This window comes from Sprattus sprattus, assembly GCF_963457725.1.
Source record: "Sprattus sprattus genome assembly, chromosome: 2".
Classification (NCBI taxonomy): Eukaryota; Metazoa; Chordata; class Actinopteri; order Clupeiformes; family Clupeidae; genus Sprattus; species Sprattus sprattus.
In genome coordinates, this window is record NC_137921.1 from 43,784,415 (window position 1) to 43,811,885 (window position 27,471).

Genomic DNA, 27,471 nt, shown 5'->3' on the forward strand with positions numbered 1-27,471 from the left:
GCCTCAACAAAAATGTTTCATCCTTTTTCAAGGAAACTCTTGGAGAGCCCCTTTCATTTTGTAGTTGTTATTGTGGTTTAGCACAAAGAGGGGGAGTCACGGACAAATGTTTCAGCATGTTGAGGTGTTGAGGATTTCCCAAGTGTAAACCAACTTTATTTTTGTGTTGATATCATTTTTGGTGTGATACGCCAAGCAAATTCAACAGAAGATTATAAATGACCCCATTTTTAACAAAACACTTAAGGTTCATAATAGAACAGGTTCAAACAATCTATCTGTATGTGAACTACACTGCTGAAATATTCACATTAGTTTATTTTGTTGTTTTATAGATTAATGTAGGCCTAGATAATTTACTAATATTTCCTGGAACACTGAATGTGCCTGTGTGTGTGTTTGTTTCTTTTTTTCTGTGTGTGTGTGTGTGTTTGTGTTGTGTGTGTGTGTTTGTGTGTTGTCTGTGTGTGTGTGTGTGTGTGTGTGTTAGCTGTCTGAGATGTCAGTGACACTCCTGAGGGACTCTACTTCAGGCCTGGCTCTGAGCACCATGACTCCCTCATCAACGTGTCCCTCGTTGTCTGAGGGTCGCTATGGCAAAACCGAACTCAGGTATGGTATTCATGCATGGAGGCTTTCACTGAATAACTGTGTTCTAGGTTTGTTTACATATTTCTGCATTGTAGAATTTTTAAGTCATATAGATTTCTCAAAGAATTAACCAAAATTGAGATCAGACTTCTGTAGCCTGTGGTGGTCATTTGTAATAGACACTAATCCTATGCAGTAAATCTGAAGTAACGTGCATGCCACTGACACACCCATCATAACACTCGGATGTGGCCAATATTGACACCACTTTCACATATCTCATTGCCTACGGCTGACAAGGACGCCTGTCTCTGCCTACAGACCTCCCACGCCCCGCTCCCGCGCTGCTAGCCCTGACCCCAACGCCCTGCAGGAGGGAGAGGTGATGAAGTCACCCACTGGACCCCCAGAGCCCAAGCCCAGGAGTCGTCGCTTCGTCCCCGACATTCAGGAGATCCGTGTCAGGTAAGCGGGCCTGTAGTTTTGTCATATCTCTAAGTATATCTTTAGGATGTTATCCACAAAATGATGCAAGAAACATCACAAAGTGATACGGCCACACGACAGAACCAAATATTTGGGAAAAAAGTTAAGCATGGTATAAACGTGTCAGTGCTTAAGTGAACTAGATAGGCACAGTTTAGATTGTAAAAAGCATTGTAAACTCATAGTGGATGACATTTTATTCTGATGACTGGTCCTGTCTGTCACCTGATGTGGCCTGCCCTCTGCCTCCCAGCCCAATCGTGTCAAAGAAGGGCTATCTGCACTTCCTGGAGCCCCACACCAATGGCTGGGTGAAGCGCTACGTGGTGGTGAGGCGGCCGTATGTCTACATCTACAACACAGAGAGGGACACGGTGGAGCGTGCCATCCTCAACCTCTCCTCCGCCCAGGTGGAGTATAGCGAGGACCAGCAGGCCATGCTCAAGGTATGGTAATGGATCGGACAACCTGGCTGATTCCCTCTAAATGATTCTTGTGTTGAGGGCCCACTTACAGAGCTTTTTGTCTTTTTTTTTGTCTTTTTTCAGACCCCCAACACGTTTGCTGTGTGCACAGAGCATCGTGGGATCCTCCTCCAAGCCCTCAATGACAAAGAGATGCATGACTGGCTGTATGCTTTTAACCCTCTCCTCGCTGGATCTATCAGGTACACCCTAGACCACTAACAATTAGTACCAAATAAGGTAGACCAATGTCGGTTTTTATTCATTTGCTATTTATATATAGTCATAATTAGTCCTCACTCATCCTTTGCTCCTCTCTCTCTCTCTCTCTCTCTCTCTCTCTCTCTCTCTGACAGATCGAAGCTTTCCAGAAGAAGAGCAGGGCAGATGAGGATTTAAACTCCTCCATAGGCACACACAGGATCTAACACACACAAAACCACAAACATGCGCTTGCATACACACAAGCAATCAAAAATTGTTCACACACATACAAAATAAGCATACACAGACAACAAAGACAACACACACACTTACACTCATGTACACATGGAAGATAAAGACTAACCTTGTAAATAGACCACTTGACAGAGCCCTTCCCTGTTCTCCTTAACTGTGCCCTGTCTACTCTGTCCTCTCACCCAGTAACTACCAGTGTCTGCACATGCTTAGTTAAGCACTATTTGACCATCAGTGTACTGAAGGACCCTCGCTGTGACATGTCTACGGGTTCTGGAATGTTCTGTTTAAAATCTCCCAGAATCGGGACACAATGTAAACTCATAGAAAAAGAAGAAAAAAAATAACTAATGGTGTGTGGGTGAAGAATCGGTTTCTTGATGTTTTTACTGAATAGTAGGTGTTCTTGAGTTCTTTACCATTTGATCTCTTCGGACAAAAAGAGAGCGGCGTTGACCAGATTGTCGAGAGACAGGGCTTTTTTGCAATGTATTTAGATTTGTAACATCAGGAAGGTGATATCCCACCCCACCCTATGATTGTACCTCAGTGTATGAAAGAAATGACAAAAACTGCAGATAAATGGCCTTACTTGTGTTGCTTGTCCTCTTACAGGTATACAATATTACAGCAGGTCAGTATTCAAACCAGAAAACGTAATCATTTTCCAGAATCTTCTTGGCTTCTGCTGATAGATCAGATCAGTGATGACTGATAAGTCTTTTGCAAAAATGTAATCTCTAGACGCTTTCTCGACAATGCTTCTGGGCAGATAAGACCCACCATCAATACATCCACTGCTCTCCATAGAAAAGGTCTTCATGTGCTTTAAGATTTCAACATTTGTCGAAGAAAAAAACTAATACAAAAGAGTTTGGCAGTTAGAAAAAGAAAATGACAAATGATTCATATGCCTTTAGAAGAATGTCATGAAGCATTGACTTCCCAATCTATAGGACGGTTCCAGTGATGTGCATAAATATCTGCTATGCCCCAAATGATGACCCTTATGGCAGAAGAGTGACGTTTAGGTAACCAGGGGTGAACAAAGCTTTTCCCGATGCCCTATTATAATTTAAATAAGGCTGTTAGGTAGATTTTACTAAGGTTGAATGATCAGCTAATGAAGACACTATCCCACTAATATGCTGGGGAAAAAAACAATTTCAGTTCCCCCTGAAGAAATATCTTTTGTTCGATTAAAGAAAATCTTTATTAGAATTTTTTATCTATGTAGGTATTTATTTTCTGTAACATCGTATGTATTTATTTCAGCGTGTATTTATTGACAAAGAACAAAATAATTATATTTTTAAAGAAGTACAGTGCAATTTTTGCATATGGCACTTTTTAATCATGAGTTTCCCTAATCCATTTTACTCACTAACGACTTACTTGCCTTGACCCTTCTTCAAATCAGAGGAAAACATGTGGTTTGCCAAGGCTGTTGATTAGGAGCTGCAACAGTAGATAGACTGCTTGATTACTTGAAATTCAGTACATTTAGTTACAGGGCAGAACTTACTAGCACATATGCACACACACATACACCAACACACACGTAATACGCACACACACACACACACACACACACACGCACGTGCACACACAATGAAATAAAAGATAGACTCTAGAGATTAGAAAAGTAGGTCCAGATGTAGATACCCCAGAATAGTTTGAAAACAGATAAATACCCAAGAGTAATTGCTCTGAACTACATCTGAACCATATTAGACAAGAACCATAATGTACCATAATCAGAAATGTAACACAACGTCAAACAGCACATCCTCAGTCAGAAAGATGAAACATGTCAAAGTTGTCCAGCAGTCTTTGTGTTCCCCTGGCGTTTGTAGCAACAGGACAGGACACTCGAGAAGGGTCTGGAAAATGATATTATTTAGTGCCTCTCTTCATTCATATCGCTGCCCTGGTCCTTTATTCCATCTCTCTCATTCACACGAGCTGCTTCAGTGTCGCACACCTTCCCCTTATCGTCCTCTCATGTGATGACCCCCCCGTGTCTATGCTCATCAGTTTGTACACACTGGCAAACATAGTACATAGTTTTATTCAGTTTGTAAATTTGAGTGTACAAGTTATGCACTTAATGTGACTGTGAGTCGTCACAAGCAACGTTTTCTAAGCATACTGTATCTAGTGATTAGAATAGACGATACATTTCTACTGATAGCTACTTAAAAGTATATATATAAATATATCACTGAAAGAACGTATGAACCCATGTGCAGTACGGTTTCCTTCCCACCCCAACTCAGATTCTGGACAAATGGACCCAACCTCATAGTATCTTCAGCTAGTCATACCGCATCTCCTGTAAATTCTCAGTTGATGCTTTTGGTCTCTCACTCTCAGTGCAACATAGAATCCTCTTTACCCTCGGCTGCTTTCAGTATAACCCTCTCTCTGTTTGAGATGCCTGCTTCCACTTTGGGATGCCATGGTTGTAAAACAGCTGTGCTGTCTTTGTGTTTTTTTTGTTTGGCTTTGATGAGAGTTTAGATTGTGTTCATGTCTGTACGGCAAACTGGCTTTGATGGTGATAATGTGGCTTCCATCGAACGCCTGTACACAGATTGCACGTCACATGCGGTGCTTCAAATGAATTGTCTGTTGTGGGACTTTTGTGGTTTCTGTATTATATGCGGTGTACATATCAGTACATAACCTCACAATATTCATATTACAGATCGAGTGAGGAGATCTGCTAATAACACCATATTCATTTATTTTCATCCTTGGTTAATATATAGCACAACAGCCTTGGACTCATTTAGATGAACTGTTCCCACCATTGAGTTTGAAAACCACTGGTGCAGGAACCAAGATTCTTCTGCTCCTCTGTCACATGGTTGTTGTTGGTGTCCAGAGTGTTGTCAGTGATTGGCTAGTTATTTGAAGGAAGCACCTATCAGGATGGAGTTAGATGTCATCATGCCTGAGGTCAGCCAGCCTACATGGATGATGATTAAAGAAAGTAATCACATGGCAGAGGGAACTGCAATGGAAAGGTGTTTCTTAGTACCAAATCAGAAACTCTGTTTGTTTCACCCTCCATGGATACCAAAAAGAAGAGTCATGATGTTATTGGTTAATCATTTATTTGCTGATATTAGTTACAGAGCTTATCAAAATACTGAACTTATCAAATGTCCCCACCAGACAAGTCACCACTCAGCATCATCAGCCTAAGTGTACTGCTTGCGTTGTTCTGCGTTTGTAATCGAGTAGCGCATGCAATCTTTATGGCAAGGTCTGGCTGGTCTGAGAGAGTCACGGTTCATTGCATCGATAGAAACATCTCACTTGCTGCAGTGTGAACAGTCTAGTTATTTTGACCAGTATAACGAATGGAGTCCTGGACATGGGTCGGCCCTTTAGATTGTGCTGTTAGTGCATAATTTAAACACTAAAGAGATGTAAATATCAAATAATGGGATTGTTGACTTTTTTATTTGCTGTGAATTCATTTAGAGGAAAGTTACTGTTCTCTCAGCTAGGTAGGTTATAGGTATATCGGTGAGGTGTTGTACACAGCACACTTGGTGGAATGGGCTTTACACACTAATGGAGAGTGAGATGATCCAGATTCTGCACATCTCTTGGCCAGCACAGTTTTTTGATAAAGTGTTCTAAGAGTGGAGAAACAATCTTCGTATTCATCATCATCATCACCACTGCAAGACATATTTTCATCAGACACTTCTTTAACCATCATTCATAATTTGTGTGCTTCAATTTTCCTTCCATTCAGTGCGTACAAAGCAAAACAACAGCATACAAACAAAAAAAATCAGTCATGGGCATTTTTTTCTATTTTCTTTCTTTTCCTCTTCTGGATGTTATTTTGCATTGTATATAAACATGATTGCTGTGAATGGTGTTTTATGCTGCGGTAAGCTGTTTGTTCCATCTTAAATGGGCAGTAATTCAATGTCTCTATTTGAGTGTTGGAGTTAACGAGTCAAATGTTTGTGTACACTTAACACATTGTCAGATATCAAATAAACGTGGAACTTATGCAACACTATGGATGGATCTGGTGTCATTTGTCCTATTTTTGACCTGTGTTTTCTAATCTGTTACATCAGCGATGTAAATCTTTTCCAGTAGGCCTACACAAAGGAAATATTTCTATAAAATTACAGGAAGGGGTGGAGTTACAGCAAGGGGATGTGGGTTGAGGGTGAATATCTATCGTTAGACTATCGGCCTCTCGCAACTCTGCTACTGCCATCAGGCTGAGTCAGATGAGTCAACGGCGGGCTATGTCCCAACAATGTTCAGGAGAGGATAAAACCATCTAGAGCCACTTATAACTCATGTACAGCCGACTAATCACCTCTTCTCTGTGTCAATGCCAAACACGGCCTGAGACAGGGAACCAGTATTCATATCCCTACAATAATATCTAATGAAAGGGAACGGCTTCTATCCTCAGCAGATACATAAAGAGGGAATGGAAATCGATTAAAGTTAGCACCTTTGAACTAAACTAAACGCAGGGTTAGAATAAGGTATACCGAGACTTCCCCCAATGGCCCAAAAGGTGGTGCGTAAAGGCTGTGAAGAATCATAGAGAGGTCCCACTGTGAAGTACCATAGAGAGGTCACATAGAGTAGTGCCATAGAGAGGTCCCACTGTGGCACGGGAGCCTACCGCAGTGGCCTTATAACTGAAAAGCACGTTGCAAAAGAGGGTGCGGAAAACTGGACACACATTGCAACCCTACATGACACGCTGAGATTGCAGCAACATATGCCTTGATGCTGGATGTGGCCCCCCCCCCAAATTTGATGAAGACATGGTAGAAACCGCCCTGGCCCCTTGAATAGTTGCAGTGACATCTGCTGATAAACCAAGTTTCTGTACAACTTTTAGGCCATTATAGAGCTGTCCTAGCAGCCAAGAGAGGGCCCAATGCACCATGGGAAGAGGCCACAGAACAACTAATGCAAGGTGAACCACCTCTGGAAACCAAACAGAGTTGTGGCAATCCAGAGCTATCAATAGCACTGCCTTGATCCTTTGGAGATTGGAACCGGAGAGAATACATACCATGTTCCCTGCGGCCATACTTTCTGGGCCAGGGCGTCCATGACCACAGGAGGGTTGTCTTCTGCCCGGAACTCCCGGCTTCATCATTCTTCTCCATAGCAATAATAATCTCTTCACAAAGATGAAGTCTTTAAGGGAGTTGATTGTGAGGTGAGTGACTTTAAGTAGGGTAGCCTCTCTCTGGAGGGAACGGGATCTGCCACTGGGCAGCAGTGCAGCAAGGGGATTGGCAACAGAGGTTGGACATAATGAAGTACAAAAAGTGTTTAATAGTACAAATTGTACTTAAGTACAGTTTTCAAACATATGTACTTTACTTGAGCATTTATTTTACTGCCAACTTTTTACGTTTACCCCCCACATTGCTACACAAATAGCTGTACTATTGTACAGTGCTCCTTGCATTTTTAAAACAGGCTCTTCTTTTAATGGTAATGCTACAGAGAAATTATCAATTCATTTTATTTTGCGTCATTGCAAGCTTTCCCAACATTAAGACAGATTTCAACCTAAATGGATTGAACAATAACGCACATTAGACAATCTTGGTGAATCCATCAGTGCATACCACGCACGATATAAGTAACAAGACGTAAACAGAGAGGGAGACTATTACAGTTTTTTACGATTGCTCAAACACTAAAACCCATTGGCTGAACAAAGTTCTCAGTTGCCTGAACTCATGAAGCTAATTGTGCAGTCTGTTGTCAATACCTTAAACTATTTCACACGGTATAACACAATTTGCAGATCTCACTTAGACTTTTCAGCAAAACTCTAAACACATTCTCAGTCTCAAAACACATTCTGCACTCCAATGCACATGACATCCATACTGGTAAACACAAGTGGCAACAATCAAATACAAATAGAGAACAAATGTCATTGATTAAACACAACCACTCAAATTTGATTTAACTTGTATCAAATAATGTGACACAACCAATATAAGCCAGTTTAGAGAGCAAACAGGTTGTTGAAGGTGGGTAGGAGAAAGTCTGAGAATGGATAAAAGAAACAAAGTACGAGGACGAGTGAACACCACGTTGACTCCTTTGATTTTTGTCCCTTTTACTGTAGTAGTGTATATACAGCCGCGGAAAAAATTAAGAGACCACTTCAAAATTATCAGTTTCTCTGGTTTTACTATTTATTGGTATGTGTTAAAGTAAAATGTACATTTTTGTTTTATTCTATAACCTACTGGCAACATTCCTACCAAATTTCAAATAAAAATATTGTCATTTAGATCATTTATTTGCAGAAAAATGACAATTGGTCAAAATAGCAAAAAAGATGCAGTGTCTTCAGATCTCGAATAATGCAAAGAAAACAAGCTCATATTAATTTTTAAGCTACACAATACTAATGCTTTAACTTAGGAAGAGTTCAGAAATCAATATTTGGTGGAATAACCTTGATTTAAAATCACAACTTTCATGTGTCTTGGCATGCTCTCCACCAGTCTTTCACATTGCCGTTGGGTGACTTTATGCTACTCCTGGCGCAAGAATTCAAGCAGCTCGGCTTCTTTTCATGGCTTGTGACCATCCATCTTCCTCTTGATCACATTTCAGAGTTTTTTTTATGGGATTCAGGTCTCGAAATTGGGCTGGCCATGACAGGGTCCTGATCTGGTGATACTCCATCCACACCTTTACTGGCCTGGCTGTGTGGCATGGAGCATCGCCCTGCTGGAAAAAACACTTCTCAGAGTTGGGGAACATTGTCAGAGCAAAAGGAAGCAAGTTTTTCTCCTGGGACAACGTTGTACTTTGCCTGGCTGAGGTTTGTAAAAGACCATAAGGATTGAACCAAAGCGGACTGGAGGGTCTCCTAGTTCGTCTTCTCTGATGAGTCCAATTTTGAGCTTTGCCCAACACATGGTCGTCTGATGGTTAGACGGAGACCTGGAGAGGCCTACAAGCCACAGAGTCTTGCACCTACTGTGAAATTGGACTCATCAGAGAAGACGAACTAGGAGACCCTCCAGTCCGCTTTGGTTCAATCCTTATGGTCTTTTACAAACCTCAGCCAGGCAAAGTACAACGTTGTCCCAGGAGAAAAACTTGCTTCCTTTTGCTCTGACAATGTTCCCCAACTCTGAGAAGTGTTTTTTCCAGCAGGGCAATGCTCCATGCCACACAGCCAGGCCAGTAAAGGTGTGGATGGAGTATCACCAGATCAGGACCCTGTCATGGCCAGCCCAATTTCGAGACCTGAATCCCATAAAAAAAACTCTGAAATGTGATCAAGAGGAAGATGGATGGTCACAAGCCATGAAAAGAAGCCGAGCTGCTTAAATTCTTGCGCCAGGAGTAGCATAAAGTCACCCAACGGCAATGTGAAAGACTGGTGGAGAGCATGCCAAGACACATGAAAGTTGTGATTTTAAATCAAGGTTATTCCACCAAATATTGATTTCTGAACTCTTCCTAAGTTAAAGCATTAGTATTGTGTAGTTTAAAAATGAATATGAGCTTGTTTTCTTTGCATTATTCGAGATCTGAAGACACTGCATCTTTTTTGCTATTTTGACCAATTGTCATTTTTCTGCAAATAAATGATCTAAATGACAATATTTTTATTTGAAATTTGGTAGGAATGTTGCCAGTAGGTTATAGAATAAAACAAAAATGTACATTTTACTTTAACACATACCAATAAATAGTAAAACCAGAGAAACTGATAATTTTGAAGTGGTCTATTAATTTTTTCCGCGGCTGTATGTAGTAGGCCTACAGTGCATTGTAGGCTATATAATGTACAATAAACAAGTTGTTTGGCCCTGAACATTGTACTTTCTATTTGGTACAGTAACAATCCTGACTGCTCAATAGATTTTGACTGGTTGCAGGTTCAAATCAACAAAGAACAAGAGTGAGTTGTGAGTAATGAGATCCAGGGTACAGTACTACGTATAGGCGTACAAGGAGGAGAAAGAACCAACTCAAATGAGAGAAAAGCAGAGTAGTCATTTCTGATACATTTTACTGTAAGCCACAAGAGAGAACATATTTTCCTTCATCAAAAGACAATGACAGATAAATATGAAATTTGTTTTGAGATAAAAAATGTTTTACTTCTCCCAGAGAACTATATGTTTTGAACAATGTGTTTTCTATTTTTTGGTGTATTGTTTACTGACTGCTTGAAAGTGTATATCATTTTGATCTCTTTGTTTATGATTTGAGAGCAGTGTTTGATTTTGAGCACAGGTAAACCTGTTTTGAGGCAAAAGTTTCTTTTTGCAAGAGGATTCAGAGGTTTTGTAAATAGTGCTTGAAGATGAGGTTTTGTGTTTAGGGTTTAGAGAAAATGGGTGACTGTTTCAAGAAATGTGTTTTAGCAATTGTAAAAAAACAACAACTGTAAATACATAGACAGTGATGACACTAAACACTGATTTGCATAATAGAGCAAAGTTTATGTTCATTATTTTCAGTATATTGATTATTGTATTTTAATTCAATTTAATTTAAAGTTAGAATCGTGTTAAGTCTTTAAACTATATGAATATAAGACGTAAGGTTCAGATGTGTCACGAATTCCCCTCAATTCTAGCTTGTTGTTCCATCTGGTTTTGCTTTACATGTCTCTCCTGTCTTTTCAGATCCTGCCACTCCCGCATGCCTCTCAATCATCTCATCTTTCTCACCTGGTTTCCACCGACCATCTCCTCACTGCAGCTCATCTCCTCATTAGTCGATCTGTATTTATACCAGTCCAGTTGGATATGTTCACTGCCAGATTGTCTCGGGATTTTTGCCAAGCGCTCCCGGGGTTGGTTACCCTGTTTTGCCCCCATACTTTGCCTGTTTACTGGTTTTTGGATATCCTGCCTGCCCCTCTTTGGATTGTTTGCCTGCAGGCCTGATCTCCCGGTTTGACCCTGTTTGCCTGTTCGTCGGATTCTGGGTACCCTGCCTGCTCATATTCGGATTTGTTTATTTTGCCTAACCTGACTGATCTCCCGATTTTGACTCTGCCTTCAAATCCGAGTAAAAACGTACTTTCTCTACACACTCACTGTCTCGTTGTCGTGCTTTTGTGTTCCGCTCTATTCGTAGGCCTACCGGTACACAAATGGCTTTGCATAAAAAGCAGAAATGTCCCTTAAAGAATTGTTTTCTTTTCGAGTATTAATGAGTTTATAGCCTGTTTTGTACTTAGGCCTATGTACGATTAGCAGCTTAAAATGGATAGTTAACCTTATTAACAAACATGGGCCTAACATTAACATTGTAACCTATGGAATGATCACCCGGTGAGCTACAAGAGCTCTTATCAAATAAAACTAAAAAGTGTTTAACTGTATAACTGATTAATTGAATACAATTACACATTTTGAATTGTTCAAATTTAGAAACGATGTTTATGAAGAGCTATGCAACAACATGTTTGTTATTTAAAGTTAAATTGCAAGCCATTGTTCCTATTTGCCACGAAATGTTTGGGAACTAGGCTATACTAACTAGACAACTAAGTCTACAGGCTTAACATGGATGAAAAGTGCAGAGTAAAGTAGGGATCCTTTTCGATGATGATATTTCCCCTTTATTGCCAGTATTCAGCTGCAGAAATAGTTTCAACAGTTGCAATAGCCTTATTTAGGGAATTCTGAGAATAAAGTGAAGAAGTAGCCAATTACCTACTTGCATTAGGTTATTTGTTTAGATGCTACATTTTTTGAAGACAGTATCTTTCATGGATCCTTAATTTCCCCAGTTAGCATCTGTGCGCAAAATATTACGAGCAAAGCAGGTCACGCAGCCCGTGAACTACAGGACTTTTATCATCTTTATCCACCTCACTTCCTGGCTGCTGGCGGCCCGACGTATTATCAGCAGACTTGACTGTGAATCATTGACAAGATTCAATCTTGTGGTAAGTCTGAAGAAGTTTCTTAACGTCAGCAACTCAATTGAATCTGCCGGTCACAGCATCCCTTGTTAATGTGACTTGGACAGTGTATCTTGTCCATTTTTTGTATCATAAAATAAAGTCCCTGCGTCCCAGATAACTGCTACACCAAGCTAGGCTAGCTATGTTCGCCCATCAAAATGACGTCTAATGTTATGATATTAGCTAGGTTAATGGCATTGGCAACCCAAAATATCGTGTTTGTAGGTTATATAAGATGAGATAGACCATCATGTCTTATTGTCAATCGCTAAATACATAGCGTACGCCCAGCCTTAGGTACCAGCTGTCGAGACCACTGACATATTTAAGTGACGTGGAAATAAGCGACAGCTCGCACCGCAGCTGTAAGTTGTTTAAATTTAACACTTAAAGTTATTAACAGTTACATTCAGCATGTTTCATTCCCGAATCTCCAAACATTTTGTGAAAATGGCATCTGTTTTTTGACACTAGGGAGTAAAGAGCCTTTTTTTGGAATGACAATGCTAGTGTTAAATATCCACAATCTATCGGGTAATGTTCTCTTATTCTCGCCTCAATAGGACATGTGTGAGAAGCAAGCTCACCACACTTTCTTGCCTGACTTCTCACAATGGGGTCACTCTTTCCCCCTCCTCCCCGAAGTGGACGAGGAGAGGTAAGAACAACTTGCAAGTTGCCCAATCAATACATGTTAACCATTTCAAAATCATATACAAAATGTAATGTCTAATGTATGATTGGTTGACAGGATCTATATGGATTACAATGCCACCACCCCTATGGACTCAGAGGTTGCGGAGGCAGTCACTGTTGCAATAAGGGAGGCTTGGGGAAACCCCAGCAGCAGCTACCTTCCAGGTGCTTTTTTCCCCCACCGCTGCAGGTTGTCTGTATGTGGCTTTGGATAAAAGTGTCTGCTAATTACCAGTCCTTTAAATTGCAAACATTTTCAAAAGTAGCCTCTTGATAATTTTTCTTCTAACAATGCGAACAATCTACATCTGGATATCTGTATTGGTAGAACAAAACACAGCATACCTTTTGATTAGAAAGCCCTTAGATCAACTAGACCTCTAGAGTAAAGTGTTAATGCAATGTGTTTGGGAAAATAGCATTATTTATGCATAAAATGTGTGTGGGATATCAGGTCTCATCACAGTTGAGACGATTAGCATGTGTATGCACACAACCAGTATGTGTAGTAATAGCAGGGCAATACACATGGGTGAGATGGCATTGTTTGATATGCAGGCAGTGATATCTGCATACTGATTGTATGTTAATGCAAGGTGTGAAAGGTGTGTTTGTCCCTCTGGCTACATTCTTAACAGTTTTAAGGCTACAGACTTTCATGTTTTGCTGTATAGCCTTTATACTGTTTAATTTGTTTACAGTCAGTCTAAGCCTAAGTTTCTGGTTTAGGTGTGAAGGCAAGGGATATAATTAACCAGGCCAGAGAGAGTGTCTCCAGAATGGTTGGAGGAAAGCCAGAGGATATCATCTTCACATCAGGGGGAACTGAGGTATGCAAGAGACGTTTGTGTGTCAGTAGGGCCTTATACATGTGCCACTGAGATCAGATCAGTTTATCGTATCGTATTCGCGTGTAGGTGTGAAGATTTTCAAGGGAAACGGCTCTTGTCGTTACCTGTATACATGTGCAAAATGTGAAGCTGTTACATTGCCTCGGGCATGCGCAAAGACCACGGAGATGTGCTCCCACCTGGTTTGTTTACTAACAACATCAACGTGGATCCGCATCGGGCACAGGCAGTGTAGTGGCTTAAAGTTCCCTTCTTTCTATCAGCATATAGTTCTTAATATTTTCTTTGAATAACCACTCTCGGATGGAAAGAAAACGAGTCTACGCGTGGATGTGTTTCAACAACGGTAGAAAACTGTGTTTGCTCCGTCTTTTACTGGACTCATAATTATATGACAGTGGTATTAGTTACGGTTGAGACACCCGAAATAACTTGCATGCGCAGCAATCCTGAGACGTGATTTTTAGTTTGCACATGAATACTAACGTCTTCTTTGATCCCAGGAAATTTGAGCATATTGGCGAAAGTTGTTTAACCTACTTCATTGCAAACGTCTAGTTTTTCAAACGTGTCTAGTTTTTGTGCAGTAGTGAATAGAGTCTCAGTCTACTACACCATAGCATATCATGTTTGTAGAAAATGATTAAGGTGCAACAAATGCCAATAAGCATATTTAAATTAAATGATTCACATTGCAAGCAAAATGGTGCGGCTGGAGCACAGGGAGGGACAACGGTGACGCAGTTTGGATGTAGCGACAAACATTTATGTGCTGTAACAAACCGTGTTAACCAGTATGTGAGTAACGTGGCTTTTATTAAAACATGTCTGTATTACTAGCCAGCAGCAGACGTAAGAAAGGGAGCATTTTACTCCCCGGCAATCTCTATACAAACTTCCATATAGACGCGGGATCAGCAGAGGAAAATCTACTTTCCTTTTGGGAGAAACCAGGCCAGTCGTTCCCACGACTACAGCACCTTGCAAAACGAATTATATGCGTTCCAGCAACAGGTGCTGCGAGTGAGCGCTCCTTCAGTGCAGCAGGGCGCGTTATAGAAGCCAGGCGCTCTCGCCTGAATCCTGACACTGTAGATGCTATAAACCTGCATAGTGCTAAGACAAATTCTAAATAGAACGAAGGTTAGGCATATCAGCAGAGGTATATTTTGGTTACATTAGGATGGCTACGTTTATAGCTTGCGTTTTGGGCGCACCACAATGCCAAGAAGTTTGTCGCGACTGTAATGGCATATTTCATTGTGGGGGAGATTGATAGCTTAAGGCTTACGAGACACGGTGTTTTCCGATGTTTTACTGAGTCCTCTCTGTCTCTATCGCGCACACACACACACACACACACACACACACACACACACACACACACACACACACACACACACACACACTAATGGAAGCAAAAAAGGTTTAAATTAAGTGACATCCCTCAAATGTCGCGTCTCCCGCAAACCTGCAAGCTATGAGTCAGCTGTCAGTATTGGAAGAAGCCTTAACGTCTCGAAGATGAAACTTCCTGGGTTATTTTGTTTCATTAGGCTATTAGTTATATTTTAAAACAGCCAGTCACATTGTAGCCTACCACTCATGGAATAAGGAATTTCAAAGAGATGATGGAGTGAACTTTCTAGCCTCTAACTTTCTAGCCTCCTGTCACCGTCTCCCCCCAGTCACGCACGGCCTCCCCCATGACACATCGGCCTGATTTGACACGCCCTTTTCTAAGCCGAACGATCGTGGTAAACCACCTCTCTCGAAAGCTTCAGACGATCGGCGGAAAAACTAACGGTTTACATCTAGACCCCTTATACATGAGGCAATTGTAACACGTTCGCGAGTTTCTATCGTGGTAGACGCGATGTAACAGCTTTACATTGACGCATGTATAAGGGGCTACTGAGTGCCCTCAAACCTTCACTGGACGCTCTGCTGTAGTGTTTCATTTTGCTGTGGTGTATTCCTTTGTGATTCTACTTTGAGCTCTCTATCACAGTTTATTTTCATGTTCCCTTTTTATCCTGTTTATAACTCATCCACATCCACTGCCACTGTTTCATTGTCTCTTACATTGTCAGGATCTCCCTCTGTCCCCCTTTCTGTCTGTCTGTCCTGTTATCATCTAGTGAGCGGCGTCGGGCACTGCCGCCTGTGCAAGCACGGCAATCCAGACTATTCTCAGTTGTAGTTCCACGTTGGTGGAACAAACTGCCTAGCACTACCAGAGCAGGGGCGTCCTTCTCTACCTTCAAGAAGCTCAGAGAGCACCTCCCTTCCTAAGTGGCACATTGGCTTAACACATTGGCTTAACTTGCACTTAAGCAGTGACAGTCCCGCACTTATTTTTCTTTCTTTGTCGTTTTCTATTTCTTGAAAAAAAAAAAAAAAAGCAGTATTTATTGTTACACCAGGTTTTATTGCTCTTAGCTTGACTGTTCTCTCCCTTGTACGTTGCTTTGGACAAAAGCGTCTGCTAAATTACTAAATGTAAATGTTATCTGTATGTCACACACCGATATGCACTCTTGCTCTGTCTCCTTTAGGCGAATAACCTTGTGCTCCACACAGCGGTGAAGCATTTCTGGCAGAGCCGCGAGACAGAGGAGATGGAGGGGCTGAACAGTTCCCAACAAAACGGCAGAGCCATCCTGCCTCACCTTGTTATCTCTAATGTAGAGCACGACTCCATCCGACTGACAGCTGAGCACCTACAGAAGGAAGGCAGGGCAGGTAGGACAGCCAATACTCCCATTTAACACTTTGTGGGTCAGTACAGAAGGGCACTTTATCTGCCTAAACATGGCAAAGTGTTGTCTCACTACCTCCCAATACCATTAACCATATTAACCCAATACCATTATGTATAATTAAGTTTACTCTAATGGAATTCTGTGAGTTTTTAGACATGACATGCACACACATATTTTGTTTATCTCAGTGATATGATATATAGACAAACATTTCCATAGGGTTAGGGTTCTAGGAGGCTTGCGTCAATGAGTTAGAGCAGATTCCTTTTCCATGGCTACAGACTGGTGGGGGTCATGTTTGGATTCTTTCTTTAGAGGTCACATCTGTGGCAGTCTCCAAGGTGACCGGTCGGGTTGAGGTGGAAGATGTGGTTGCTGCGATACGCCCCACCACCTGCCTAGTCTCCGTCATGACTGCCAACAATGAAACTGGGATTATTATGGTGAGAGTGTGCAATACACTGATACAGTATTAGACTACATACTAGGGGTGCAACGGATCATCATTGATCCGTGATCCGTTCGGATCATCTATTTCGGTTCGGCACACGCATGATCCGCGGATTGATTTATGAAAAAAAAAAAATTGTGCGCATGTTCAGTCCACACACAGCCGTAACCATTCCTGCTAGCTCCAGGGACAGAGCTACTTAACACGCTTTGGGTAAAAGTCTGCAACAGTTCCCTTTTCAATAAGCAAACAGTCCTATGGCTCGTTGTGATTTATTGTCCTCAGCGTACAACATGTAGAACAGTGGGCATGGAAAATAAAAGTAGGCTAGACTTCGGTGACTACTGTAACGATAACTGCTGCCTCTAGTGCTACGTCTGTTTCCATATACTCGCGCTGCCACACAAACCTGTCGCCTAGGTTACCACACAGACGTAGCTGACATAGCGATTGCTAACATAAAGAAAAACCTGCAACACAGCGTGGTAATGGCGAGCGGAGGAACAGAAAAACTTGAACGCCCCACATTTAAATCCCCTGTTTGGGAGCATTTTGGCTTCCCTGTCAAATTGAATGCAGAAGGAAAGAGGTTGGTGGATAAAACCGTGACGGTGTGTAGGCAGTAGCACTGTGGCACAAGAAAGCCATACAACATGCAGTGGAAACACATCGAGCACGGCCACGCATTTACAGCGACATCACCCCGGTGTTTCACTGACAGGAGTGAAACCGAAAGCGGCTCAACAACCGCTCATCACCGCGGCATTTAAGCAGCCCCTTCCTCCACAATCAGACCGGGCTAAAGCAATCACAAGTGTTAAAGGCACCCAGTGCAACTTTATGTAAACATTCAATGAAAAATAAACATTCAATTTCTAGTCTTTTTTACACGTAGTAAGTTTCAATAACTCCATACCATTACATATCGTCATTCAAGGAGCAAAGATGAGACGTCATTGTGTGGTGAGAACTGATAGAAAATCGTAAACAACAACAATCGCCGGGGGGGAGAGGCCATTTTTCCATTGACTGGAAGCCTGCTGTATTTATTGTAGGTTACAAAAAATAAAGAAAATGGCGGCGATTGTTGTTGTTATCGATTTTCTATCAGTTCTCACTACACAACGACGTCTCATCTTTGCTCCTTGAATGTCGATATGGAATGGTATGGAGTTATTGAAACTTACTACGTTTAAAAAAGACTAGAAATTGAATGTTTATTTTTAAGCCTCGAAAGTTGCACTGGGTGCCTTTAATAAACAAAAAGACAAAACATGTTTATTTGTCTTGTCTATTTTTTTAATTTTTTTTTGCTGATCCGATCCGTGACTTTGATCCGAGGAACGATCCGAACCGTGAGTTTTTTGATCCGTTGCACCCCTACTACATACATCTTGTGATGTTGTTTATTCTCGGTGATGGTTGTCAAAACAGACAATATGTTGCCACCCTTTACAGATTGAATAAAACATCCAATCTGTATTCCTCTGTGGCTCTGAAAGTATGTGAGAGGTCGCAGTCAATGGTTGGCTTAGCCTCTCATTTAACGTCTTGTTTGAATTCCAAGCTTACGACAACAGTTGCATGGAACCTTGAAATGAATTAAGGGAGAGGGTCTTCAAGAATATCTGTGTTTTACTGTAGTTATATGAGCAGGGAGTTCTAACTCTGTCTTACTCTGTTTTCTCAGCCAATCAAGGAGATCTGTCAGAGGGTGAGAGCTGTCAATAAACAAAGACCTCTTCCCAGAATCCTCATCCATACAGATGCAGCCCAGGCCAATGGGAAGATCAGAGTAGATGCTTGCGACATGCAAGTGGATTACCTGACCATAGTGGGACACAAGGTTTCTCCCTGTTATTTGTTCCATCATTTTTTGTTGTTCTCTACTCATCATTTGAAAAAGGCTACCTGTGGTAGAAGCCATTATGCAAAATTCTTGTCAATTGTGACATGTTTTGTTAGTCACGTATAGCCTGCAGTCATTTAATGTTACGGCCTGTGTTGCTAGCCCTACACAGTGCAACTGTTACATTATATGTATTCAACTTAGTGTAAATCATAATGTAACATAAGCTGCTGTTTTTCTTGTGTCATAGTTGCAAATCTTTGAAGAATAAGGATAACCTGTTCAGTTAACATCTCCAAGACATACACCTGAGCATTTAGTTTTACATTGTACGTCACCAGTTCAACTGTTGGTGCTAACCTGAGGTGATCCTTTGTGTGTAGTTCTATGGACCTCGAGTTGGAGCACTCTATGTGAATGGACCTGGTACCACCTCTCCTCTCTACCCCATGTTCTTTGGTGGAGGCCAGGAGCGCAACTTTAGGCCAGGGTGTGTTTATTTTTTTTTAATTCAAATGGCTGTTTAATCTACCATTTCAACAAATTGAATGGTATCAAAAAATGTATAATGTGGGAAATGGTCTGTTTTCTAGGACTGAAAATACTCAAATGATTGCTGGTCTAGGAAAGGTAAGCTACCGCCTGCTACTCGTTTCTCAGCAGGACTGCTTATAGTATAAAGCTCAAGTTCTGTTTGTACCACAGGCGTGTTTATTGATATCTGTACCAGGGTTTTTCCTGCATAGAGAAAATGTAGGCGCGAGCCTAAGCCGTTTTCCCGAACGCCTATGAAAAATCCCGAGCGCCTAAAGGCAAAAAAAAAAGTCTGCGATAAAAAAAAAACTGTCATCCAATTCATCTTAATGGTGTTTTAAGCGCTCACGTTGAATTCAAGCAGCAGCAGCAGATCCCGCCTCCTACCCCCTCAGCCAATCATTGAACAGAGGCTTCTCCAAGTTTGCCAGACGTTCATCACTTTAATTAGATTTTTTTTGTATATAGCAGCTAGCAAGCAGTTGCCTACATGATCTTAAAAAAAAACATACTTTGATAGTAGGCTTTCAGTTTTATTTAAGCAGTGTGTGCGTGAACCTATATATCCTATGTGTGATGGTAAGACTAATATTAATGCCATATATACAATAACTGAGAATGAGAGCTATCCAAAGACTGGTGGCTGCCGATTTAGCAGTCAACCTACCTTACTCTGTACGTTTAGATGCTTTACAGGTAGCTGTAAGCCATTAGATGCCTGGGAAATATTTAGTGTCTATAAATAACAGCTCACCTTTATCTTTTTAACCAGATTTGTAAACAGGTCGCGATCAACAGTCTCAATAGATACAATAGGCTACCTTGGTTAAAAATCGAATTACGGTAGAGTCATGCTAGCATTGCGCTAAATAATTAGGCAGCTAACATTAATGTGGTGTTGACATAAAGTCACTTATTGTATATGGCATCAATATTATTCTAAAACACCTTCACTAGTTGTTTTAAGCAGATTTGTGAGCAATTCATCACGTATGCAATGCACGTCAGCGAATATGTTCTGAATAGTATGTTTCAAGTAGGCTACAGCCGAACTCTCGTTCTGTTTTGAGTAATGGAGTTGATAAGTCTGATCTATACGCAACTGTGAGGTGCGCGAATGGACAGAGCCAATCACTTAATTACTCAACCTGCGGATGCATCCTGACTTCATCAGTCGGCGGTTTCAATATTCATGGCTTTCAATTTATTAAAATATCTGCTATGTTGAGAACTTACACAGGTGTAGGCTATTACTTGATTTGTCTACGCGTTTAAACGAGTACCAGTAGAACGCGGGGCCTCGGGAAGGCAGACAACAGCATTGGTTTATCAATGAAAGCTCAACTCGTTTATGTTGCATCTCGAATATAACTAGAAACTGCATTTCCTGAAGGAAATACCAGTGCATGAAATGCAAAGGTTAAGAAAGGAAGAAGAAAAGAAAGAAGAGTGAAAGAAGGAAAGAAGAAAGGAAAGAAGAGTGGAAGAACGAAAGACAAAAGGAAAGAAGAGTGAAGAAAGGAGAGAAGAGTGGAAGAAGGAAAGAAGAGTGAAAGAAGGAAAGAAGAAAAGAAAGAAGAGTGAAGAAAGGAAAGAAGAGTGGAAGAAGGAAAGAAGAAAAGAAAGAAGAGTGAAATAATGAAAGAAGAAAGGAAAGAAGAGTGAAGGAAGGAAAGAGTGGAAGAAGGAAATAAGAAAAGAAAGAAGAGTGAAAGAAGGAAAGAAGAAAGAAAAGAAGAGTGTAAGAAGGAAAGAAGAGTGAAGAAAGGAAAGAAAAGTGGAAGAAGGAAAGAAGAGTGAAGAAAGGAAAGAAAAATGGAAGAAGGAAAGAAGAGTGGATGAAGGAAAAAAGAAAGGCAAGAAGAGTGGAAGAAGGAAAGAAAAATGGAAGAAGAAAATAAGAAAGGAAAGAAGAGTGGAAGAAGGAAAGAAGAGTGAACAAGAGTGGCTCTGGATGAAGAGATAAAGAGAGAGTGAAAATATTGAAAAAAGGAGATAAAAATGGAGTGAAGAAGAGAGATTGAGTGTAAGAGAAAGTAGACTGAGAGAGAAAGATGGAGAGATGGAGAGAAAAAAAATAGAGAATGGATGGTGTCTTAATGTTCCTAGTTACAGTTAAATTGAGAGGGACAGAGAGAGAAGAGGTTCTTTGGATTTGGCACAGGTGTCAGTAAAGCACAGGTGCAAGCCAGTTTAAAGACCCTATTATGATGTCATAATGGCCCAATGTAAGTCAATGGGAGAAATTTATATTCGTTTTTCTTTAATATCTTAAAAAGTATAAAGTTTAGAAAAGTGAAAAATACATAGCATAAGTGTCGTTTACAAGACCTACGCGACAAAGTTTGAATGAAGTTTCTACGTTAAGCGGTTCGGGCTGAATTAATCGCAGAAAAAGGTAACAAGAATAAGAAGAAGAAGAAGAAGAAGAAGCCTAGGAATAACAATACAGGGCATTTCATGCACTGTAATAATATTAATATTATTATTGATAAACCGGTGCGGTTGAAAACTGTCGTTCCACTGCGAGGGCCAGCCCGACGTACACGAATACACCTGTACAAATGCACATTAAATTTCCACTCAAAATACTGTCAAAAGTTTGATTATTGATTTCCAATGCAGCCTCTATTGGTAAAAATAATGGTATGTAGGTTTGTATAATAAACATGAATAGTAATAATAGATAAACTTGACTTTCATAATTTGTGTGTTCCATTTCTGACCACTGGTTAGTTCTAGATTCTATTGATATAGATTTCAGTAGTTTGCATATACGAGGTAAACCTTGATCTTGAATCTTTGAACCATACATGATAGCACCATGGGGCTTGGACTATTGTCAATATATTAGCCTATCTATTTTAATTTAAAGTGGAAGCAAAATGATAACCTCAAGCATAGCCTCCATTATTTATGAAATGTAAAAAAATAAATAACAAAAAAACATTGATTTCTGCTGATAGGTAACACAGACTGTGCGCGCATAGCGCGCAATTTTTTTGGGGAGCACCGAAGAGCCATTTTGACCCAGGAAAAACCCTGTGTACTGACACTGTGTCTGCACTCTACTTAATAGTTATTTTGTATTTAAGTAGCTGAGTAATTGCATTTGTTGACTGTGTTGGTATGGTGTATAATTATAAATGTGTAATTATGGTAGAATAATCCAAACCATTAAAGCATTTGCTTTGCCAGGGTGTGATCAGGATAGTTGGCCCCTGTACATGCTGTATTAGGCTGAAGGTGTCAAGTAGTGCATTTAGTTTCTCTAGATGAAGTTGTCCCCTGATATAAGACAATCAAAGTCGGTACAAATTAAGGACAATAGTTATCTTAGCTCATCAAGAAAAACTATAGTCAAGTGTTTTGGAGGCCTGTAATTGAAATATATAAAGTCACTAAATTATGAAAAGATTCTCTGAATAATGTGACTATTCACCTCCTCTTCTGTCTGTTCTGACAACACTCATCATAACAGTTAAGTCCGGAGGAGCTCATTCAATGAGGGTTGCAGCACCACTTGCTTGATCAGGCCATGTTTCAGTTAAAAGTAGAAAATAAAGTTTGGGTGTGAAAATAAGAAAAAGGATCTAATGTTCAAATGGGCTAACTTAACAATAAGTATAGAGAGTTTAAAAGAGTCATGTTGATATACCTCATGCTTTAAATTAGAAGCGTTAACAGCTTTCTCTTAAAAAGGTAATTGGTTCTTTTACTGACTAGGACATGTTAGTATAGCTGAGTATGTGAGCACACAGTGCCCTGACTTGGCCCTAGAGTTTTATAAATAAACATTAGAGATTTAGCGTTGTAGACACTTTCAGTGTTGTATAATAAAAAAACATACAATTTCAACTTCCAAGTTGGAATCAGTACCCAATGGATATCTTAATAACAATAAAATTACAGTGTGATCAGTGTCATAAATCCATATCTTTGAATGGCACCATATTCTTAGCTAGATGGAATGTGACCGCCTCAGTCAACTCTTTCCATTGTTTGCTGCTTTGATCTTATTTTCCCGACTGCCCTAATGGCATTGGTCAATGATAATTGTTGACGTTTCAGGACCTCGTGAGGTATAGATGAGTGAACCCCTCATGGTATGTTCTTTTGGATGCTTCCTTTTAAGGTAGCTGAGTAGATTTCTGCCGACCGTTGCCTGACAAAGTTTGCCCATTGCCCGAGTTTTGTGCCAGACATGGATGCTTTTGGAAGGCAACATGTAAACATCCCTTCTCCATCTTCATGTCTGACAGATACGACAGCTTTGCAGGATCCAGTTAAGTAAAATGGCAATATCTGCAAACTTCACAAACTTTGTAAGCTAAACACAAGAAGACGAAAAGAAAAGAATGAAAATGACAGAAAAATTAACAGTCAAGCAGGAGCAGTGTGAAAAGTTTCCTACTCGCTTGAGAGCAGGAAGTGGAGACTGAGGAAGAATATACATGAATTGAAATTGAATATATTTTTAAGATATGAATTCAATTGAATGGGTTGATCCTACTGCAGTGTGCAGCCTAATTAGGTATTTGGAATATTTCCCTTGCCTCACGTTCCTATTTGAATCCATCTCCTTTATTCTCTGATGTCTTTTCAACCTTGCTCAGCAGTGCAAGGGGCAGGTATCCTGTGTCAAATTAAACGTTCTTTGTGTTTGTGTGCATATGTGTATCTTGTGTCCCACAGGCTGCAGAGCTGGTGAACACACACCTGTCAGAGTATGAAACACATCTCAGCGACATCAGATGCTACCTGGAGGAGAGACTATTGGTGCGTTCAGCCTCTCTGTGTCTGTTCAGTCAAGTTAACTAAACTTTGAGCTATGTTTAATGTCGCAGGGCCAACTGTAAATGCAGCTGCAGTTTAAACGTTTTTTTAAGTAAACATGGGTTAACATGGCTTTGCTTGATTATTTGCTTCCTTTGTAGTAGAGAGGATTTATATTTTGATGTCTAAATAGGATACTTGGCACATTTGACACTATTATAAAAAAATGATTTTCTTTCACCACTAACTTATAGCTTTGTCAGCTTTGTTTGGTCTTCTGTAAATCTATGCTCTTATTCACCTTTATACCCTCTTGCTTTCAGGCTGTGTTTGGGGCAGATAAAATCCGCTTCAACAGTCATTTCCCTGGTTCGGACAACCTTCCAAACACGTGCAACGTATCCATCCTGGGTCCAAGGCTTGTGGGTAAGTTTGGGTGGGGGGCACAAATGTAAACTCTCTCAGAGTGCAGTTGGCCCGGTAGTGAATGCCCCCTTTGTGAAAACCTTTTGATAAAAGACTCAGCTAAATGAAAATGGCATCAATGTACGGCTGAAGTGATTTGTTGCCATCATTTACATTTTTCAGTTACGGCTGAGACTTTCGCCTTTGAGTTTTTCAAAAACAAATAAGGAGCACTTGACACCTGACAACTCAACTCGATACATATGAGAGTTCTGTGGTGGCATTGGAAGTCTGCATGAGAAGTGGGTCAAGCTGTGACCCCCAGGTTGCGTGTTTGACACAGGGCTGGTGTGAATTAATTATGTGCTCTAGGTCGTCGGGTGTTGGCGACCTGCAAGAGATTGCTGGCTAGTGTCGGAGCCGCGTGCCACTCGGGCCAAGTTGATCGGTAAGTATTTTTTTTTAAGGGGGAACTTTATATGTGCTAATTTTCTTCAGGATGTGACTACAGTTTTTGCTTGTTTTGTGATAGGAATAATTGTAATAGTATGTTATGTTTTTTTGTGTGTGTTTTTTCCACCTTAAGGCCCTCCCGTATCCTGCTGAGCTGTGGAGTACCTTATGACGCAGCCAGCAATGCGCTACGTCTGAGTGTTGGGCGAAGCACCTCGCGAGAGGACGTGGACATAGTGGTGGAGGACCTTAAGGAGACCACAGAAGTGCTGGAAAGAATGAACTAGTGATGTTGCAACATGAGGGACAGCATTTCTGTGCAATGGCACAAACCCATTGATCAGGGACCTTACTGTTATGATCAATTGAGCTGTATGTTTTTAATTTCAAAGTAATTTTTAAATAGATATATAGAATATTTAAATTGTAATTTAAAGTACTATTTATTCAGGATTCAGTTTAGTCCTTGGTTCTCTCAAGGAAGCAGCTACATGCCGGAAGCCAAGTGGAGCAAATAACCAGACTAAATTAAGTCTACTTCATTTCTGATCTTAGTCATGCATTTTTTAAGGGGCTTTTTTCCTTCCATTACCCAGGGGCTTTTAAACACTACTAAATGGTTATAGCACATGGGATTGCCAAGTGGCAGATTAACATGTGCAAACACGCAACATGAAATGCTGCATTCAACCTTCCTGTGAAAGAATGAAACTGGGTAAACGTGCATAATATCTCAAAACTGCTGCCACACGTGAAACCTTAATTGTGAGTGAATGCTAGACCACAAACCCCGCCAGCCTGAACGTTGATAATGAATTCTTCTGAAATATGAATAGAGCCAGTCACAAGTATCAAGAGAAATCAGTGACCCTTTGCTTGGTCTCCTCGCAAGCCAGACTTCTGACTTGTAACACGTAATCGTAAGTGGGTATAGGACCGTTTTTAATAGAATCTCAAGTCAGCTATACTCAAAAATATCTTCGTCCAAAATGCAGTGATCATGTTTTGTTTTATTAAGCTTATTACTGCAGCAGTTTGTTAAACAGGATTTAGCATTTCGGCTCACTGATGCAAACCAATGTGGTTTTCAGTGATGTGCTCCAAATCTTGTGATTTACATCATGGACAATGCTGCTGATGCACTTTATGAGCAATATGCACAATGTGATCAGTGCTGCTCTGTGGGCAGATAGTCTGAGGCTGATATTAGCTCTTCCTAGAATGGTCGAAAACCAAGCTGTAGATGCTGCAGTTACCTTTCATTATATGCAATACTTATCCCTCACTTGGTTTTACTCGGTTACACTCTCTCCATACTCCTGGAGGCCAGAGTACTGATTTGGCAGGAGAGGAGGCATCCTTTCTTGGCAAGGACCTTGAAATTAATTTGTTAACTGATTGACGACCGATTCCATGTAAACTAGTGTCTTTCTCACATTAGGTTATGTGGTGGTGTTTCTGGTACACTCTGCTGATTGTAAAAGTAACAGTGGACTTAAGATTGGTTGAATTGGTTAGTGAGAAGGCTTTAGTGGACGTTAAAATTAGAGCAGCTGGTTCTACAGTCAATCCACATCGTCAAGTCACATCGTTGGGGTGACAGCTTTGATACTAAGTACATTAATAAGAAGGGTGCTCATGTAGCTGATTTTTGATGCTACCAGGTCATACAGCAACTGGGACAGCCATAACCAACATCTCAATTCATCAGGTAAGATGGACAGTTTGATAATGACTAACATAGTACCAAAGACAGGCCCTAAGTAATGTGAGTACTAAAGGGAGAGATGTTCTATGGTTGTACTTGTTGACAGCTAGCCCTACTACCCACTTACCGTTACGATAATCTGTAATGTAATCCATTTGTGTGAATCAGGGTACGACTTTATTAATTGTTAGGTCTTTTTTCTTCCTTTTTTGTAACTGATAATTTTAAAAAACAATTGCAGGGCTTTTTTTTAATGCATTCATATTTGGTCATCTTAGTTGATGCAACTATCATCACATCTCAAATAAATAATTATTTGAGATATAAAACATTTTAGTGTCTAAAATGTAATGAGTAATATTTTGCTAATTTTATGTACAAAAAGTGTCTTGAACTTGCACTCTTGATAGATCCTTAATAGGAACAAATGTGAACTGTGAACACAAAAGACATCTAATTCAACAATACAGTACAAAATCTGCTCTTGTAGAAGTGGAAACAGTGGAAACTGTTGGTTACATAATGGTTGTAACCCTGGTAACAGTGGGGCAGTGCAGCACACTGATCTTAAGGTCATTAGTCAGAGCTAAGTGAACTTCAGCTGGTAGCATGCTGTCTCCTCTAACATTACTTGTACTTCCCTCTCTGTTTCAATGTTAATCTGATAATGCTCTGATAGAGCACCATTAAAGTTCCAATGGATCGACCTGACTTTAATCCTCTGTTCTTTTGTAGTTTACCCAATTGTGTCCATTCAAATTGGAATAAATATTTAAAACGGTTGTAGAAATAAGGCTTACTGTAATCCCAGCCCCACTCCCTCCACAGCCACCTTCTGCTGCCCTGCCTCTCTGCCTGGTGTTGGAAGGATGACTTCTCCTGTTACTTAAGTTTCCGTGGCACTTGCTAAAGCACCAGTGTGTGTGTGAGTGAGTGAGTGAGTGAGTGAGTTTGTGTGTGTCCGTGTGTGTCCGGGCACACAAAGCCAAGCGCCGGGC

At 40.6% G+C, this 27,471-nt stretch overlaps 2 protein-coding genes across 2 annotated transcripts in view; both read left to right on the forward strand.

Annotated features, from left to right (window-relative positions):
• The window catches only part of kif1aa (kinesin family member 1Aa), a gene marked incomplete at both ends in the record, with an annotated part of 53,110 nt that extends 51,170 nt beyond the window's left edge, over positions 1–1,940 (forward strand). The window contains 5 exons of the mRNA XM_080831881.1: positions 491–612; positions 913–1,056; positions 1,331–1,523; positions 1,626–1,744; positions 1,898–1,940. Coding sequence (XP_080688007.1) covers positions 491–612; positions 913–1,056; positions 1,331–1,523; positions 1,626–1,744; positions 1,898–1,940 — 621 coding nt within the window. The remainder of the gene's footprint in view (positions 1–490; positions 613–912; positions 1,057–1,330; positions 1,524–1,625; positions 1,745–1,897) is intronic.
• A 9,957-nt stretch (positions 1,941–11,897) lies between these two features.
• Positions 11,898–27,184, forward strand: scly (selenocysteine lyase). The gene is made up of 13 exons (XM_080831797.1): positions 11,898–11,967; positions 12,549–12,643; positions 12,737–12,846; positions 13,411–13,511; positions 16,091–16,277; positions 16,613–16,740; positions 18,439–18,594; positions 18,981–19,087; positions 19,191–19,227; positions 23,827–23,910; positions 24,231–24,333; positions 24,685–24,760; positions 24,899–27,184. Exons 2-13 carry the CDS (start codon positions 12,552–12,554, stop codon positions 25,050–25,052), a joined length of 1,335 nt encoding a protein of 444 aa, XP_080687923.1. The 5' UTR covers positions 11,898–11,967; positions 12,549–12,551; the 3' UTR covers positions 25,053–27,184.
• Positions 27,185–27,471: the final 287 nt, after the last annotated feature.

Bases quoted from the DNA above. Each gene is read 5' to 3' on its own strand.
- scly (XM_080831797.1), top strand. From the start codon at position 12,552: ATGTGTGAGAAGCAAGCTCACCACACTTTCTTGCCTGACTTCTCACAA. The intron at 12,847-13,410 runs GTGCTTTTTTCC...TTTCTGGTTTAG, and splicing joins CAGCAGCAGCTACCTTCCAG to GTGTGAAGGCAAGGGATATA. The intron at 24,761-24,898 runs GTAAGTATTTTT...TTCCACCTTAAG, and splicing joins CACTCGGGCCAAGTTGATCG to GCCCTCCCGTATCCTGCTGA.